General features: G+C 50.3%; 1 protein-coding gene across 1 annotated transcript in view; it reads right to left on the bottom strand.

Moving 5' to 3' along the window:
• LOC140430273 (anoctamin-9-like) overlaps window positions 1–14,921 on the bottom strand; it is a 630,447-nt gene that overhangs the window by 302,888 nt on the left and 312,638 nt on the right. Inside the window, exon 16 of the mRNA XM_072517696.1 lies at window positions 1,350–1,407. Within this exon, the coding sequence (XP_072373797.1) occupies window positions 1,350–1,407 (58 nt within the window). The remainder of the gene's footprint in view (window positions 1–1,349; window positions 1,408–14,921) is intronic.

The following is a 14,921-nucleotide window of genomic DNA, read 5'->3' as shown; positions in this document are numbered from 1 at the left end:
CCAGAGAGGAGCAATGCACTTTTGTAGCAGCAAGAGACCATGGAAAATAGCTTCAAGACCTGAAAACAGAATTAGAAGATGGACATTTATCACTGTCCACATCAAGCTCTCATTGAATATTTTAGACTTTTTACGGCATGATTCTATATGCCCATACACTCAAAGATATCACATCTAGGTTAGCCTGCAATTGGCTATATATCCCTCACTGCGAATGTTCTGAAAACCCATTAGTTCCAACAATTTAAGATTATTTTATGCTAATACAACAAGATGGTACCTCAAGATAACAGTTTAAACTTAGAGAAAGGCATCACCAAAACATAAAGTCATGGCTAGGTTCAAAGGCAAGATCTTCCAACTGTTGATGCTGGCAGTATCTTCCGGTCCTGCTAATGGCCCCCCACAGCTGTCGTGTGGACTGGATTCAATGGGAAATCCCATTGACAGCAGCGGGACCAGTAGGTCCCACTGCCCAGAAACACGCCACGTCTTGCCCTATTTCCAAGAAATTCTGGCAAGGTCTCTGCACCCAAACAATGACTAATATCAACAGTTTATGCAGTCTCCTCAGGTGTAAACAGACTGGACTTCCGTCTCACCACAACTTCCTAAATGTTAAGAAGAAATTGCATCATAATGCCCATGAATCACTTCTGGACATTTAAAATTACTTTTAAGTTTCACAAGTTGTTTCATGAGGAAAGAAAGCCAAAGGATAGGAATGCAAATATATCATTAAAGGATAAAAGAAATAAACAAATGTACTTAACAAAATGGGTAAAGGGACCGAGGAAATAAAAAGTGCGAATATGTGATAAATACTGCCCAAATCAACAACAACTTTCAAGTTTAAAAAGTCTACAGAAAAACATGAAATACCATGGGCTGGATTCTCCGGGCCCCCAGTCACGTGTTTCTCGGTGGTGCGCCGTTTGCTGACGGTGGGATTCTATCTTCCCGCTGCTTGTCTATGGGATTTTGCATTGTAACCACCCCACGCCACCACAAAACCCACTGGCGTAGTTGCACTGCCAGTGGGAAAAGAGAATCCCGACGACAGAGAATTCTGGCCCTTTTCAGATTTCAGAATGTTTTAACCATTTTTCCACAGAAAACGTTAAGAGAAGAGTTACCTTTGAATTTTAGTTTTATAAAAGGATAGTACATTCAGACAGTATACAAAACTGGATAAAATGTGAGTTAATATACTCGTAGAAGTTAATTTTAACAAATTCTGTACACAAGAAAAAAAACATTTGCCTGTCTTCATGAATAAGTTCATGGTAATGTATGGTGCTGTGCGTTTCTCTGTAGAGAATAAAAATAATTAGTAATTGTTTGCTCACCTCTTCAAGTCGCCACTTGTTTGCTATTCGCACATAATTACCTGGATGCCCATTGATCCTGTCACAGTAAGAAATCTATTACCAAATGCAGTGACATTGCAGCATACTAACACAACTGAATAGTGCACTACTACCACTGTACATTCATGTGGAAATATACATTTACATGGAAATGATGAAATACAGGTTCAAATACAACACAAAAGCAAAATACTGCAGTTTTTGGAAATTTGAAATAAAAGCAGCAAATGAATCTGCAGAGAGAAAAACAGAGTTAATATTCCGATTGATCAGAACTAACCCCTCCTTTAGTAGCAGAGTGACAAGTGTCCATTCCTGGTAAATTTAGATTTGATATTGCTTCCAAGTTGCCATGCACACAGACTTTATGAAGTCATGAGTGAAATCACAATTCTCCTCATAGGTGCCTGAGGTCAGGGGAAAAAGAGAGTGCTGTGCAAGTTATAATTCATGCATTTAGCACCAGGGCTCTGCATTTTAGCATAGTTTGGCAAAATCAAAGAATGAAACCAACAGCAGGGCAGGTGATAACTAGTGCAATTTAATTCAGTTTTCAGTCCAGTCCAAACTTCTGAACCTCATCTTTAGTAGGCCAATCATTTGCTCAGCTAGTAATCTGGTGGGACGCATGCGCTTCATTGTAGCTCTTCTCAGGAACATTCTGTGGATGGTGAACTAGCATCATCAGCCACCTCTTCTGGAGTATCCCTTGTCTCTGAGGAGCCAGAAATTGCTGAGGCCGTTTAAAAACCTGTGACACCGGACAGTGGCTCAGAATGTATGGAATGTAGAGCTCCCTGGGAACCCAGCACAAACATGCAGGATTTTCCTTCTGTGATCACAAATGAGTTGAATGTTTGAAGAATTAAATCATTTTTTATTGATGAACATGACAGGATTTTGCCAGGGAGATCTCAAGGCCACATGTGAACAGTCAATTGTGCTCTGCACTTGTGGGAAATCTGAGTTTGCTGAAAATTCCAATGCTATTTCAGCCTGGCTTTCAGGATCCAGATGGAATTGTGCAAATTGATGCGCTCTCTTGAACAAGGTATCTGTGAACTCCTGTATGCATTTGTGTGTCACTGATTGGGAGGTGCTATACAATTTCCGGTGAAACCCTGGAAGGATCCACTGGCAAAGAAGTTCAAGGCTGCAGTGACCTTCAATGCCACCATCATGGAATGCCTCCAAGTCCTTATGGCTGCAGCTCATCCTGAAGAAGCTGGCAGATGCTGGACACATTGAGGTACCTCTGGCATTGTTTTACATTCATTTCTAGATAACAGCACAACCTGCGTGCGATCCACCCATGGTTGGGTCCATGATTACGTTTGCAGTAGATCCTGTATGCCAGCATCTTGACCTTCTTGAGGACACACGGCCTCTTGCTCTTCGGACCATTGCTCTTCCTGGCCCTGTGCCAATATGCAACAGGCTATCCTTCTCCTCATCTGGATGAGAGCCAGTACTAAGGCAGGGTTGCCTGCAGCTTGCATTCTCGACACCTCAATGGATCTGTGAACGCACTGAAGTAGTAAATTTAGTGAGCAAAATTATTATAGCTTTTCCTCCATCTCCAAGCCAGCGGCCCAGGGTTAAGTCCATTGCCTGACCCTCTGTCTAGACATAGCATTCTCCCAGTCCATCCCATCCTTTCCAGTAGAAGGTGATCCTGGAGCACCAGAGATGGATGTTCCCCCCCACCATTCATTCATGTGCATGGGGTCATTGCCTTTTGAACGGGGTGATGAGAGTCATGTGTGAGATGTCTCCCCATGACACTATTCTGCTGGCCGCCACCATCTTTGGGACTCTCTAGAAAGACCATTGCTTTGACATCACAGAAAGCCTAAGCATATTACCTCTTGTCAGACATGACCATTTAGCATAGGCTGGAGATATAAAGTTGCAAATTGGCTGTAGTCCATTAGCTGTGTCTCTTGGATGCATCCACCTCCCTCCCTCTCTTCATCCCTGCCAGACTGAAGCAGATGACAATGGCACAAAATAAACAGCAGTGCCACACCTTGCTGGGATCTCATAGTTCTGAGACCTGTATATGTTTGACCGTAGAGAGAACTGAGCATGGTCGATATCCAGCTGCCTCATAATTATTAGGCTGTCCCTTTAGTTGACCATTTGTGCTGAATTCCATCCATCCAAGAAGACATTCCAGCCACATTGAAGGATCTCAGAAACTGACTAAATGCGTGGTCAAGTTCAGATTTGAGAAATGGTACTGAATTCGAAGTAGTGGAAGAGTGAAGTTGGCCAGGTGCACGCCACTTATATACAGTTGTAAAACTGAACATTCTAATTTCCTGTTGGCAGGGAACTTAATTTGAGGGGAAACTTAATTTGTGCAAGGTGGCCTTTTAATGAGCAGGCACAAAATACTAATAATTGCAAAAGTATCCCAACACTGTTTGTTGGGAAAATCAACCGATCTTCAATCTGCCTTAGAAGTCCTGAGAATGTAATTGCTGCAGTTAATCCTGACATGAAGAAAAAGATTTTTGGCTTCATGCCAAATTAAGTTCCTCCCACACACTATGATTCCCACTGCTGGTTGGTCTGCAGGAATCTGCCCATTAACTCTGCACCCTTCTCCACAGCATTTGCCAGAGTTGCCCCACCTCGACTGCATCACCCAAACAGTTTTTAAAAATTCGTTCATGGGATGTGGGCGTCACTGGCTCGACCAGCATTTATTGCCCATCCCTGTGGGCATTAAGGGTCAACCACATTGCTGTGGATCTGGAGTCATGTGTAGGCCAGACCAGGTACGGATGGCAGATTTCCTTTCCTAAATGACATTGTGAAGCAGATGGGCTTTTATGACAATGGTTTCATGGTCATCATTAGACTTTTAATTCCAGATTTTCATTGAATTTAAACTCCACCAACTGCCCTTGCAGGATTCAAAGCCAGGCCCCCAGAGCATTACCGTGAGTCTCTAGGTTACTCATTCAGTGACTATACCACGACACCACCTCCTCCCCAATTGCCAAAACAATGGGCAGAAATTTATCTAAACAGACCAGGATGCAGCAAAGAGTGCCGTAGCAGATCAGGAACCCAATTGTCATTAAAACAGTGATTCTAACAGAACATCTTACTTCCAGGTTTTTGACCTAACCAGAGAGAGCAGATGAGATGATTTACCGAGTTTGTTAAAGAAACTGGACGGAATTCTCCTTTTCCTGATGGCGAAATCGTGAAACGCGATTGGACGGAGAATATGTTCCGACGCCAATATCGCGGCAGGTGCTGATTTGACGCCAAATAGCAATTCTCCGTCACCTCGACAGCGCGTCAATGCGTACCGGAATGCATGTACAGCAAACACCGTTTGCATATCATTTGCGGGCCCCACCCGGTATTCTCCGGGGCCTCTGCGATTCGTCTCCTCTGATGGGCCAATTTCCCAACGGCGTGGTTCATTCGTGCTTTTAAATATCATGGCTGATGAGGGAGAGAGAGAGAGAGAGAGAGAAGGTAGGACACACAGAAGCGTGACTGTGTCCTACTGGGCCGAACACCGGTCAGGCTGGCTGGGGCCAGGATGGGGGTAGGCCTGCCAGGGCCAGGGGAGATGGGGGAGAGGGGGAACAGGCCGAGTGGCCAGGGTGACCCCCCACACGTGACTGGGGCGGTGTCCACACCCGGACTACCATTGCCGCGGCCTGCAGGGCAGTCATCTTGCTGCGTACTCCGCTGACCATCCATCTTTGCCCCTGTAGCACCAGCCGTATGGGCGCCCCCATCTCCCCCCAACCCGGCCGCCACCTGACGGCAGCCTGTGCAGGCAATGCCTGCAGAAGCCCCGACGAGGGGGGCACAGTGCATAACCCTGGCAAGGGCAGTGCCAGCCAATGGTACCCCTGGCATTAGGGATGGGCGCCAGGGCCAGAGGCTCCCATGGTGCCAGCCACTGACGGGGCCAGGGGCGCGAGGCCACCATGTAGCCCGTTGGACAAGTTGGGCACAGGGGTACACACCATGCTAACATTTCGGCCTTTTACCCCCTGCAGACAATGGATATTGGAATTCAACCAGCAATGGTGGCCTTCCTGCTAGTCACTGCAGTCCTGGGGGACGCCCTGCGGCTGTACGGCCTGGAGCTGCTTGAGGAGGAAGCTGCAACAGCGGGACAAGTGGCAGCTGCCCAGGATGGAGAATGAGCCGCCCAACAGGCCGAGAAGGAGGAAGTGCAAAGGAGGCGCCACATGAGACCTCGTGTGTACCGGCAGCGTCTGTCATTCGAGGACCTGCCAGACCGGGCATGCCGTTGAAGACTCTGGCTGAGCAGGAAGACAATGTGACATATCTGCCAGATAATGGCACACTTGGCACCATGGGGTTATGGGGGAGGACACCCAGTCCCAGTGGCCATCAAGGTGATGGTTGCCCTGAATCTTTATGCCACGGGATCCTTCCAGGCGCTGAGTGGGGACCTGCCCGGGATCTCACAGACATTGGCGCACAGGTGCATCCATGCAGTCACGAAAGCCCTATAATGCCTAGGTGGCTCATACATCCACTTCAATGTGGACGGAGCCCACCAAGATGCCTGGACAGCATAGTTTGCCACCATCGGCGACATGCCCCGGGTCCAGGAGGTGATCGACGGGATGCATGTCCCCCTACGAGCACCCGTAGGTTACAGGCCGCTCTACACAAACCGACAGGGCTCCCACTCGATGAATGTGCAGCTGATATGTGACCATCAGATGAGCATCATACACGTCTGCGCCTGATACTCAGGCAGCGTGTGCATTGCATTCATCCTGGCACATTCGACGGTTCCTGACATATTCGAGACGCACCCCGCCCCCCCACGTGGTTGGTTCCTGAGTGACAGGGGCTATCCACTGTGGTCGTGGTTGATGACACCTATCCGGAGACCAGAGACCGATGCCGAGACCCGCTACAACGACGCCCAGCTAGGAGTGTGATCGAACGATGCTTCGACCTCCTGAAGATGCGGTTCAGGTATCTGGACGTACCAATGGCGTTGTGACTGCACACGGTGTGCGTCCCGTGATGTCCATTTGGAATGGGCGAAGCATTGCGACCCGGTGTCAAACCGGCGCCTGCCACGATTCCGGCATCGGAAGCCATTCTCCGCCCGATCGCCATTCCTGATTTCGGCGTTGGGAAACGAGAATCCCACCCTACACATTCCCATCTCTAGACTGCCCCTTAGCTCAAAGTTATTTGCCTTCAGGCATGATCATGTGGGCAGTACTGTACTCAGTCTCATGTTAACCCTTTGGGTATCAGGTCCTTGTACTACACTTCCCCTAGCCTGGATAGAGACTGACATGAGCTTGCTTCAGATCTAATATTGCGATAGGTCTTGTGTACTAACATTAATGTGACAACTATAAATTATTATTACACAATGATATTTCATCATTACATCAAGCAACGTTAACATTAATGACATGCATTAACAACGTTCTTACTACCCCACCTCTTAAAGTCCTTGATGTCAGAGATTCAGGCAGTAGGTGTTCTCCCCCTGCCTCAGTAAGGACACCTCCTCCACGATAGTACTCAATACTAGGGCCCCACAAGGCTGCGTACATAGCCTCCCACTATATTCCATATACACAACTGTGTGGCAAAATTTGGCTCCCACTCCATCGACAAGTTGGCTGATGACATGACCGTAGTGGGTTGGATCTTGAACAATGATGATTCAGAGTATAGAAGGGAGATAGAAAACTTAGTGGAGTGGTGTAACAGCAACAATCTCTCCCTTAATGTCAGCAAAACTAAGAAGCTGGTCATTGACTGCAGGAATTGAAGTATCGTGCACACCCTTGTCAGCATCAATGGTGCCGTGGTGGTGATGGTTGACTGCTTCAAATTCCTAAGTGTGCACATCACCAAGAATCTGTCCTGGCCCACCCATGTCGACGCTATCTCCAAGAAAGCACAACAGCGCCTATACTTCCTCAGGAAACTAAGGAAATTCGGCATGTCCACGTCGACTCTTACCAATTTTTATAGATGCACCATAGAAAGTATCTGGCTGCATCACAGTCTGGCATGGCAACTGGTCAGCCCAAGAGCATAAGAATCTACAGAATTGTGAACATAGCCCAGTCCATCACACAAAACCGCCTCCCATCCATTGACTACACCTCCTGCTACCTGGGGAAAATGGAAGCATAATCAAAGACCCCTCCCAACCTCGTCCATCGGGCAGGAGATACAAAAGTCGGAGAACACGCGCTAACAGATTCAAAAACAGCTTCTTCCCCATTGTTACCAGACTCCTAATGACCATCTTATGGACTGAACTGATATCTCCACACATCTTCTCTACTGAGTAGTACTACACTCCATCTGCTTCACCCAATGTCTGTGTCTATGTATTTACATTGTGTATCTATCGTATGCCCTATGTTTTTTCATGTAGGGAACGATCTGTCTGGATTGTATGCAGAACAATATATTTCACTGTACCTTGGTACACGTGACAATAAACCCAAATCCAAATTTGTCGCCCGGTTGGATAGTGCAGTGGTTTGGGGGTTGTACTGGGAGTGTAGGCATGGCTTCATTTGTTTCTTCCATTGATTGATAGTTCCCCATGTCTGGTAGATCTGGTTCGTCTGGTGGTGATTAGTTGAAGTTAATCCTGGGAATTGGACTCCCTCTGCGCTGTAAAGATGGGGGTTGCCTGTGTAATGCTGGGGTCTCGAATTGTGCAGCTTACCAAAATGCCTTGTCTGTAGCAGTGGAAGCACTGGCAGTACTCGCAGGACATTCCCTGGCAAGGTCATGCGGCAGGGTTGTTCAGTGACCTCAGAAGCGGCCGAAGGCTTCATTATGGAGCATAAACTGGGATAGAACTGAGTGGACAATGCTTGGGAACCGGGGTGGTAGCACCTTGTAATGTTTGGGAGCATGTTTGAAGTGGAGGTAGGTGTGGTAGTCTGTGATAGGAGGATTACGGTACCTAGTAATGCCGGAATACCATTGGTGGAGAATGTACTTGTTCCACTGGATGAGCTTGCATGTTAGCTCCGCCCTGCAAGGCGGGGTATAAGAGCCCGCGCTGCCCCAGCATCTTCCTTCTGTACCTGTACTGCTGGGGGAAACATCTAGCATATTAAAGTCTTCAATTGTCTCCAATCTCGTTTCTGAGGTTATTGATTGTGCATCAATTTAAGACGCTAGATTTAAAAGAATGGAGCTCCGAATCAAGCCGGAGTGTCTGCAACTCAGCCCCCACGCGGCAAACGCAGCGACAACCTTCAAGCACTGGCTGCCGTGTTTTAACGGATACCTCGGAACGGCCGAAAACACACCCATGGGAGAACAGAAACTGCAGGTCCTGCACTCGAGGGTGAGCTCAGAAATTTACACCCTCATCGAGGACGCAGACGACATCGATGCAGCAATGGAGCTGCTGAAAGGACATTATATTCGCCCGGTAAACCAGGTCTACGCTCGATATCTGCTAGCGACGAGGCGACAAATCCCTGGGGAATCGCTAGAAGAATTCTACCGTGCGCTCCTGGTGTTGGGGAGAAACTGCAGCTGCACGCAAGTTTCGGCGAGCGACCACACAGAACTTTTGATCCGGGACTCTTTCGTTGCAGGTATGCTGTCCTCACAAATCTGCCAGCGATTGCTGGAGAAAGACACCCTAGGCCTCAAGGAGGCACGGGCCCTTGCCGGCTCCCTGGATGTGGCCTCCCGAAACGTCCGTGCTTACGTCCCCGACCGCGCGGCAGCCCTCTGGGCAGCGTGGAACCCACCCCCCCGGCTGACCCCGAGACATCTCCTATCCCCCCTACAAGCTTGTGCTGCAAGATGGCCTGGCAACGCCGGGGGGCCCAGCTGCTATTTTTGCGGGCAGGCCAAGCACCCCCGACAGCGCTGTCCAGCCCGCGCATCCACCTACAAGGGATGCGGTAAAAAGGGCCACTTTGTGGCGGTATGCCAGGCCCGGGCGGTCACTGCGGTCTCCGGTGGCAAATGTGGACCGCCACCACAACCCTCTCCATGATCCCCGTGCGGCCAGCGGGCGCTGCCATCTTTATTCTCCAGGGCCACGTGCGGCCTCCGGGCGCCGCCATCTTGTCCCATGGACGCCACCTGCGATGGATGGGCGCCGCCATTTTGTGCACCCCCAGCCATGTGCGACCAATGGGCACCGCCATCTTGGATGGACTCCCAGGACCCCAGCTCGGCTGACCACACACCGCCCGAAGAGAACATTCAACTGCTGCCACGAGTAGCCTCGGTGACCCTGGACCAGTCTCAGCCCCGAACACTATCGACTGCTACGACGACGGTGCTAATCAACAGGCATGAAACGTCCAGCCTAATCGACTCTGGGAGCATGGAGAGCTTCATACACCCCGACACGGTAACACGCTGTTCTCTCCCCGTCCACTCAGTAGAGATCAAGGGGTTTTGTATAGCTAACCTCACAGTCCAAGGGAGGGAGTTCAAAAACTACCAACTCTACGTCCTTTCCCACATCTGCGCGGCCACAGTCCTAGGACTGGATTTTCAGTGTAACCTCCAAAGTCTAACTTTCAAATTCGGCGGCCCTATACCCCGCCTGTCTGCAGCCTCGCGACCCTCAAGGTCGATCCGCCCTCCCTGTTTGCGAACCTCACCCAGGATTGAAAACCCGTCGCCACCAGGAGCAGACGGTATAGTGCCCAGGACCGGATTTTTATTAGGTCAGAGGTCCAACGGTTTCTGAAGGAAGGTGTCATTGAGGCGAGCAACAGCCCCTGGAGAGCTCAAGTAGTGGTGGTAAAGACCGGGGAGAAGCATAGGATGGTTATCAACTACAGTCAGACCATCAACAGGTTTACGCAGCTCGACGCATACCCTCTCCCCCGCATATCCGACCTGGTCAACAGGATCGCGCATTACAAGGTCTTCTCCACAGTGGATCTTAAGTCCGCCTACCACCAGCTCTCCATCCGCACTAGTGACCGCAAATACACTGCCTTCGAAGCAGATGGGCGGCTCTACCACTTCTTAAGGGTTCCCTTCGGTGTCACTAACGGGGTCTCGGTCTTCCAGCGAGAGATGGATCGAATTGTTGACCGGTACGGTTTACGGCCACATTCCCGTACCTCGATAACGTCACCATCTGCGGCCACGATCAGCAGGACAACCACACCAACCTCCGAAAATTCCTCCAGACCACAAAAATCCTTAACCTAACGTATAACAAGGATAAATGTGTGTTTAGCACTGATCGCCTAGCCATCCTCGGCTACGTAATGCGTAATGGAGTGATAGGCCCCGACCCTGATCGCATGCGCCCCCTTATGGAGTTCCCCCTCCCGCACTGCTCCAAGCCCCTGAAGCGCTGCCTAGGTTTTTTTTCTTACTATGCCCAGTGGGTCCCCAACTATGCGGACAAGGCCCGTCCACTGATCCAATCCACAGTTTTTCCCCTGTCGATAGAGGCCCGCCAGGCCTTCAGCCGCATCAAAGCAGACATTGCAAAGGCCACGATGCATGCCATCGACGAGTCCCTCCCCTCCCAGGTCGAGAGCGACGCGTCCGACGTAGCTCTGGCGGCCACCCTCAACCAAGCGGGCAGACCCGTGGCCTTCTTCTCACGCACCCTCCACACCTCCCAAATCCGCCATTCCTCAGTCGAAAAGGAGACCCAGGCCATAGTAGAAGCTGTGCGACATTGGAGGCATTACCTGGCCGGCAGGAGATTCACTCTCCTCACTGACCAACGGTCGGCTGCTTTCATGTTCGATAATGCACAGTGGGGCAAGATAAAAAACGACAAGATCTTACGGTGGAGGGTTGAACTCTCCACCTACAACTATGAGATCTTGTATCGTCCCGGGAAGCTAAACGAGCCTCCTGATGCCCTATCCCGCAGCATATGTGCCAACGCACAAGTGGACCGCCTCCGAGCCCTCCACGATAACCTCTGCCACCCGGGGGTCACTCGATTTTTCCACTTCATCAAGACCCGCAACCTGCCGTACTCCATCGAGGAGGCCAGGACAGCCACCAGGAATTGCCAAATCTGCGCGGAGTGCAGGCCTCACTTCTACAGGCCAGAGAAAGCGCACCTGATAAAGGCTTCCCGTCCCTTTGAATGCCTCAGTATGGATTTCAAAGGCCCCCTCCCCTCCACCAACCGCAACACGTACTTCCTGAACGTGATTGACGAATACTCCCGGTTCCCTTTCATCATCCCCTGCCCTGACATGACCGCAACCACCGTCATAAAAGCCCTCCATGGTATCTTTACGCTGTTCGGTTTCCCCGCCTACATACACAGTGATAGGGGGTCCTCCTTTATGAGCGACAAACTGCGTCAACTTCTGCTCAGCCAGGGCATTGCCTCGAGCAGGACGACCACTTACAACCCCCAGGGAAACGGAAAGGTAGAGAAGGAGAACGGAACGGTCTGGAAGACCATCCTACTGGCCCTGTGGTCCGGGAATCTCCCAGTCTCCCGCTGGCAGGAAGTCCTCCCGGATGCCCTCCACTCCATCCGGTCACTGCTGTGTACCACGACCAACCAAACACCTCACGAACGTCTCCTGGTCTTCCCCAGGAAGTCCTCCTCTGTGACCTCGCTCCCGACCTGGCTGGCAGCTCCCGGACCCGTCCTGCTCCGAAAACACATGCGGGCGCACAAATCGGACCCATTGGTCGAGAGGGTCCATCTCCTCCACGCTAACCCTCAATACGCCTACATGGCATACCCCGATGGCCGGCAGGATATGGTCTCCCTACGGGACCTGGCGCCCGCTGGATCCCCACACACACCCCCGCCACCAGCCCCACCCTCCCTCCCACCGGCGCACCCCACAGCCGCCCCTTCCCAGGTGGATCGGTTCTTCCACCGGTCCCGTCTAGGTCCTGCCCACCAGCGCACCCCACAGCTGCCCCCTTCCCAGGCCAGTCGGCCATTCCGCCAGCCACGTGAGGGGTGATGAAGCCGCCGCAGAAGCCGAAACCACGCTCCCGGAGTCACAGACGCCCGATCCTCCACTGACATCACCACCAAAGCTATGACGATCGCAGAGGATGACCAGGGCCCCCGATCGACTAATTGCTTCCTTTTGAAATGTATATTACTGTTGTAAATAGTTAATAGTTGTAATGAGGCAAAACGCTGTACGGAGGCATTACGGTACCTTCATAACTATAACTTCTAACACGTCTACCACGTTGTAATACGAAGCCACCACCCCCGCCGGACTCTTTTTTAACAGGAGGTAAATGTCGTAGTCTGTGTTAGGAGGATTACAGTACCTAGTAATGTCGGAATACCATTGGTGGAGAATGTACTTGTTCCATTGGATAAGCTTGCATGTTAGCTCCGCCTTGGAAGGCGGGGTATAAGAGCCCATGCTGCCCCAGCAGCTTCCTTCTGCACCTGCACTGCTGGGGGAGACATCTAGCGTATTAAAGCTTTCAATTGTCTCCAATCTCGTTTCTGAGGTTATTGATTGTGCATCAGTAGGGATTGGAGGATTTTCGTCTTTTTTTTGGGGGGGGGGGTTGCTGTTTATTGTTGGGATTGTAAGGGGTTTTAGGGGTGAAACGTTTATGTGGGGATGGATGTTCCCCCCCCCTCCCCCTTTTGTTTTATGGGACTGTTGTGTTTAACATTTGTTTGTTTGCTTTTGGAGAAGGCTGCTTGGAGTTCAGGAGAAGTCTTTGTTTGGGTGGGGGAAGGTAAGGTCATCAGGGAGCCTTCTTCCTTGAGCAGAGGGTTGGAGGGGGGGAAGGGGAGGACATTGGGAGGTGCCTTTGGGCAGGGGCTGCCGTGTTAGCAGGTGATGCTGGTGAACGGAAGTGACGTGGTGGGGGAGAAGGCCGAGAGGGGTTGCCGGGTGGGGGTTGTTGTTGTGACGTGGCAGGGGGGTGAGAGATGACATGGTCAGGGGCAGAGAAGGGGGTCATCTGGGATCGGCTACGTATAAGGTGGAATTAAGGGGGCGGGGGTTAAGTGGGGAAAATGACCAACGGTAGAGGGAATTGGAGGCGCAAGCCTCCGGTAAGGCTGGTAACGTGAAACGCCCGGGGACTGAATGGGCTGGTTAAAAGGTCACAGGTGTCGGCACACCTCAGGAGCTTGAAAGCGGGGGTGGTCTTTCTGCAGGAGATGCACCTCCGTGTGAAGGGCCAGTTTAAGTTAAGGGAGATGTGGGTCGGGTAGGTTTTCCACTCGGGGTTTGATTCAAAATTGAGGGGAGTGGCGATTTTAATGAGCAAAGAAATAGGATTTGTGAGTGCAAAGGAGGTGGGGATCTGGGCGGGAGATATGTGATATTGAGTGTGGTATTGAAAGGGGCACTGGTGGTGTTGGTATTCTCCAAATTGGGGTGATATGAGTTTAACAAAAAAAGGAAAAAAAAGAAAAAAAGTTAATTCCACAGCTACTGAGAGAAGGAGAGGGTCCTAAAGTGGGGCAAAGAGAATCGAGACAAGAAGAGAGCACCATCCGGATATATCAAGACGTCAGGGCGGAGCTGGCGAAGAGGTGGGCGGCATTTAAGAAGCAGAAGGCAGCGTTACATCAAAGTAGAGTGAGCAAGGCTGCAGGTTACCTATGGGCCAAAAGGCCACTATTTTGATATGGCGGTGGTCTTTTTTAAAGAACATGGCCTTGGGCTCAGTTACTGAGGTTATTTGGGGACTGTTATGGTTGTTGATGGGATGGGTTTGTTTGGGATATCTTGGATACTTTATAAGAAACAAAGAAACAAAGAAAAGTACAGCACAGGAACAGGCCCTTCGGCCCTCCAAGTCCGTGCCGACCATGCTGCCCGACTAAACTGCAATCTTCTACACTTCCTGGGTCCATATCCCTCTATTCCCATCCTATTCATGTATTTGTCAAGATGCCCTTTAAATGTCACTATCGGCCCTGCTTCCACCACCTCCTCTGGCAGTGAGTTCCAGGCACCCACTACCCTCTGTATAAAAAAATTGCCTCGTACATCTACTCTAAACCTTGCCCCTTGCACCTTAAACCTATGCCCCCTAGTAATTGACCCCTCTACCCTGGGGAAAAGCCTCTGACTATCCACTCTGTCTATGCCCCTCATAATTTTGTAGACCTCTACCAGTTTGCCCCTCAACCTCTGTCGTTCCAGTGAGAACAAACCGAGTTTATTCAACCACTCCTCATAGCTAATGCCCTCCATACCAGGCAACATTCTGGTAAATCTCTTCTGCACCCTCTCTAAAGCCTCCACATCCTTCTGGTAGTGTGGTGACCAGAATTGAACACTATACTCCCAAGTGTGGCCTAACTAAGGTTCTATACAGCTGCAACATGACTTGCCAATTCTTATACTCAATGCCCCAGCCAATGAAGGCAAGCATGCCGTATGCCTTCTTGACTACCTTCTCCACCTGTGTTGCCTCTTTCAGTGACCATGGACCTGTACACCTAGATCTCTCTGACTTTCAATATTCTTGAGGGTTTTACCATTCACTGTATATTCCCTACCTGCATTAGACCTTCCAAAATGCATTACCTCACATTGTCCGGATTAAACTCCA

Source organism: Scyliorhinus torazame, chromosome 10 (assembly GCF_047496885.1).
Source record: "Scyliorhinus torazame isolate Kashiwa2021f chromosome 10, sScyTor2.1, whole genome shotgun sequence".
In the NCBI taxonomy this organism is placed as follows: domain Eukaryota; kingdom Metazoa; phylum Chordata; class Chondrichthyes; order Carcharhiniformes; family Scyliorhinidae; genus Scyliorhinus; species Scyliorhinus torazame.
This window is presented reverse-complemented; position numbering and strand designations above follow the sequence as displayed.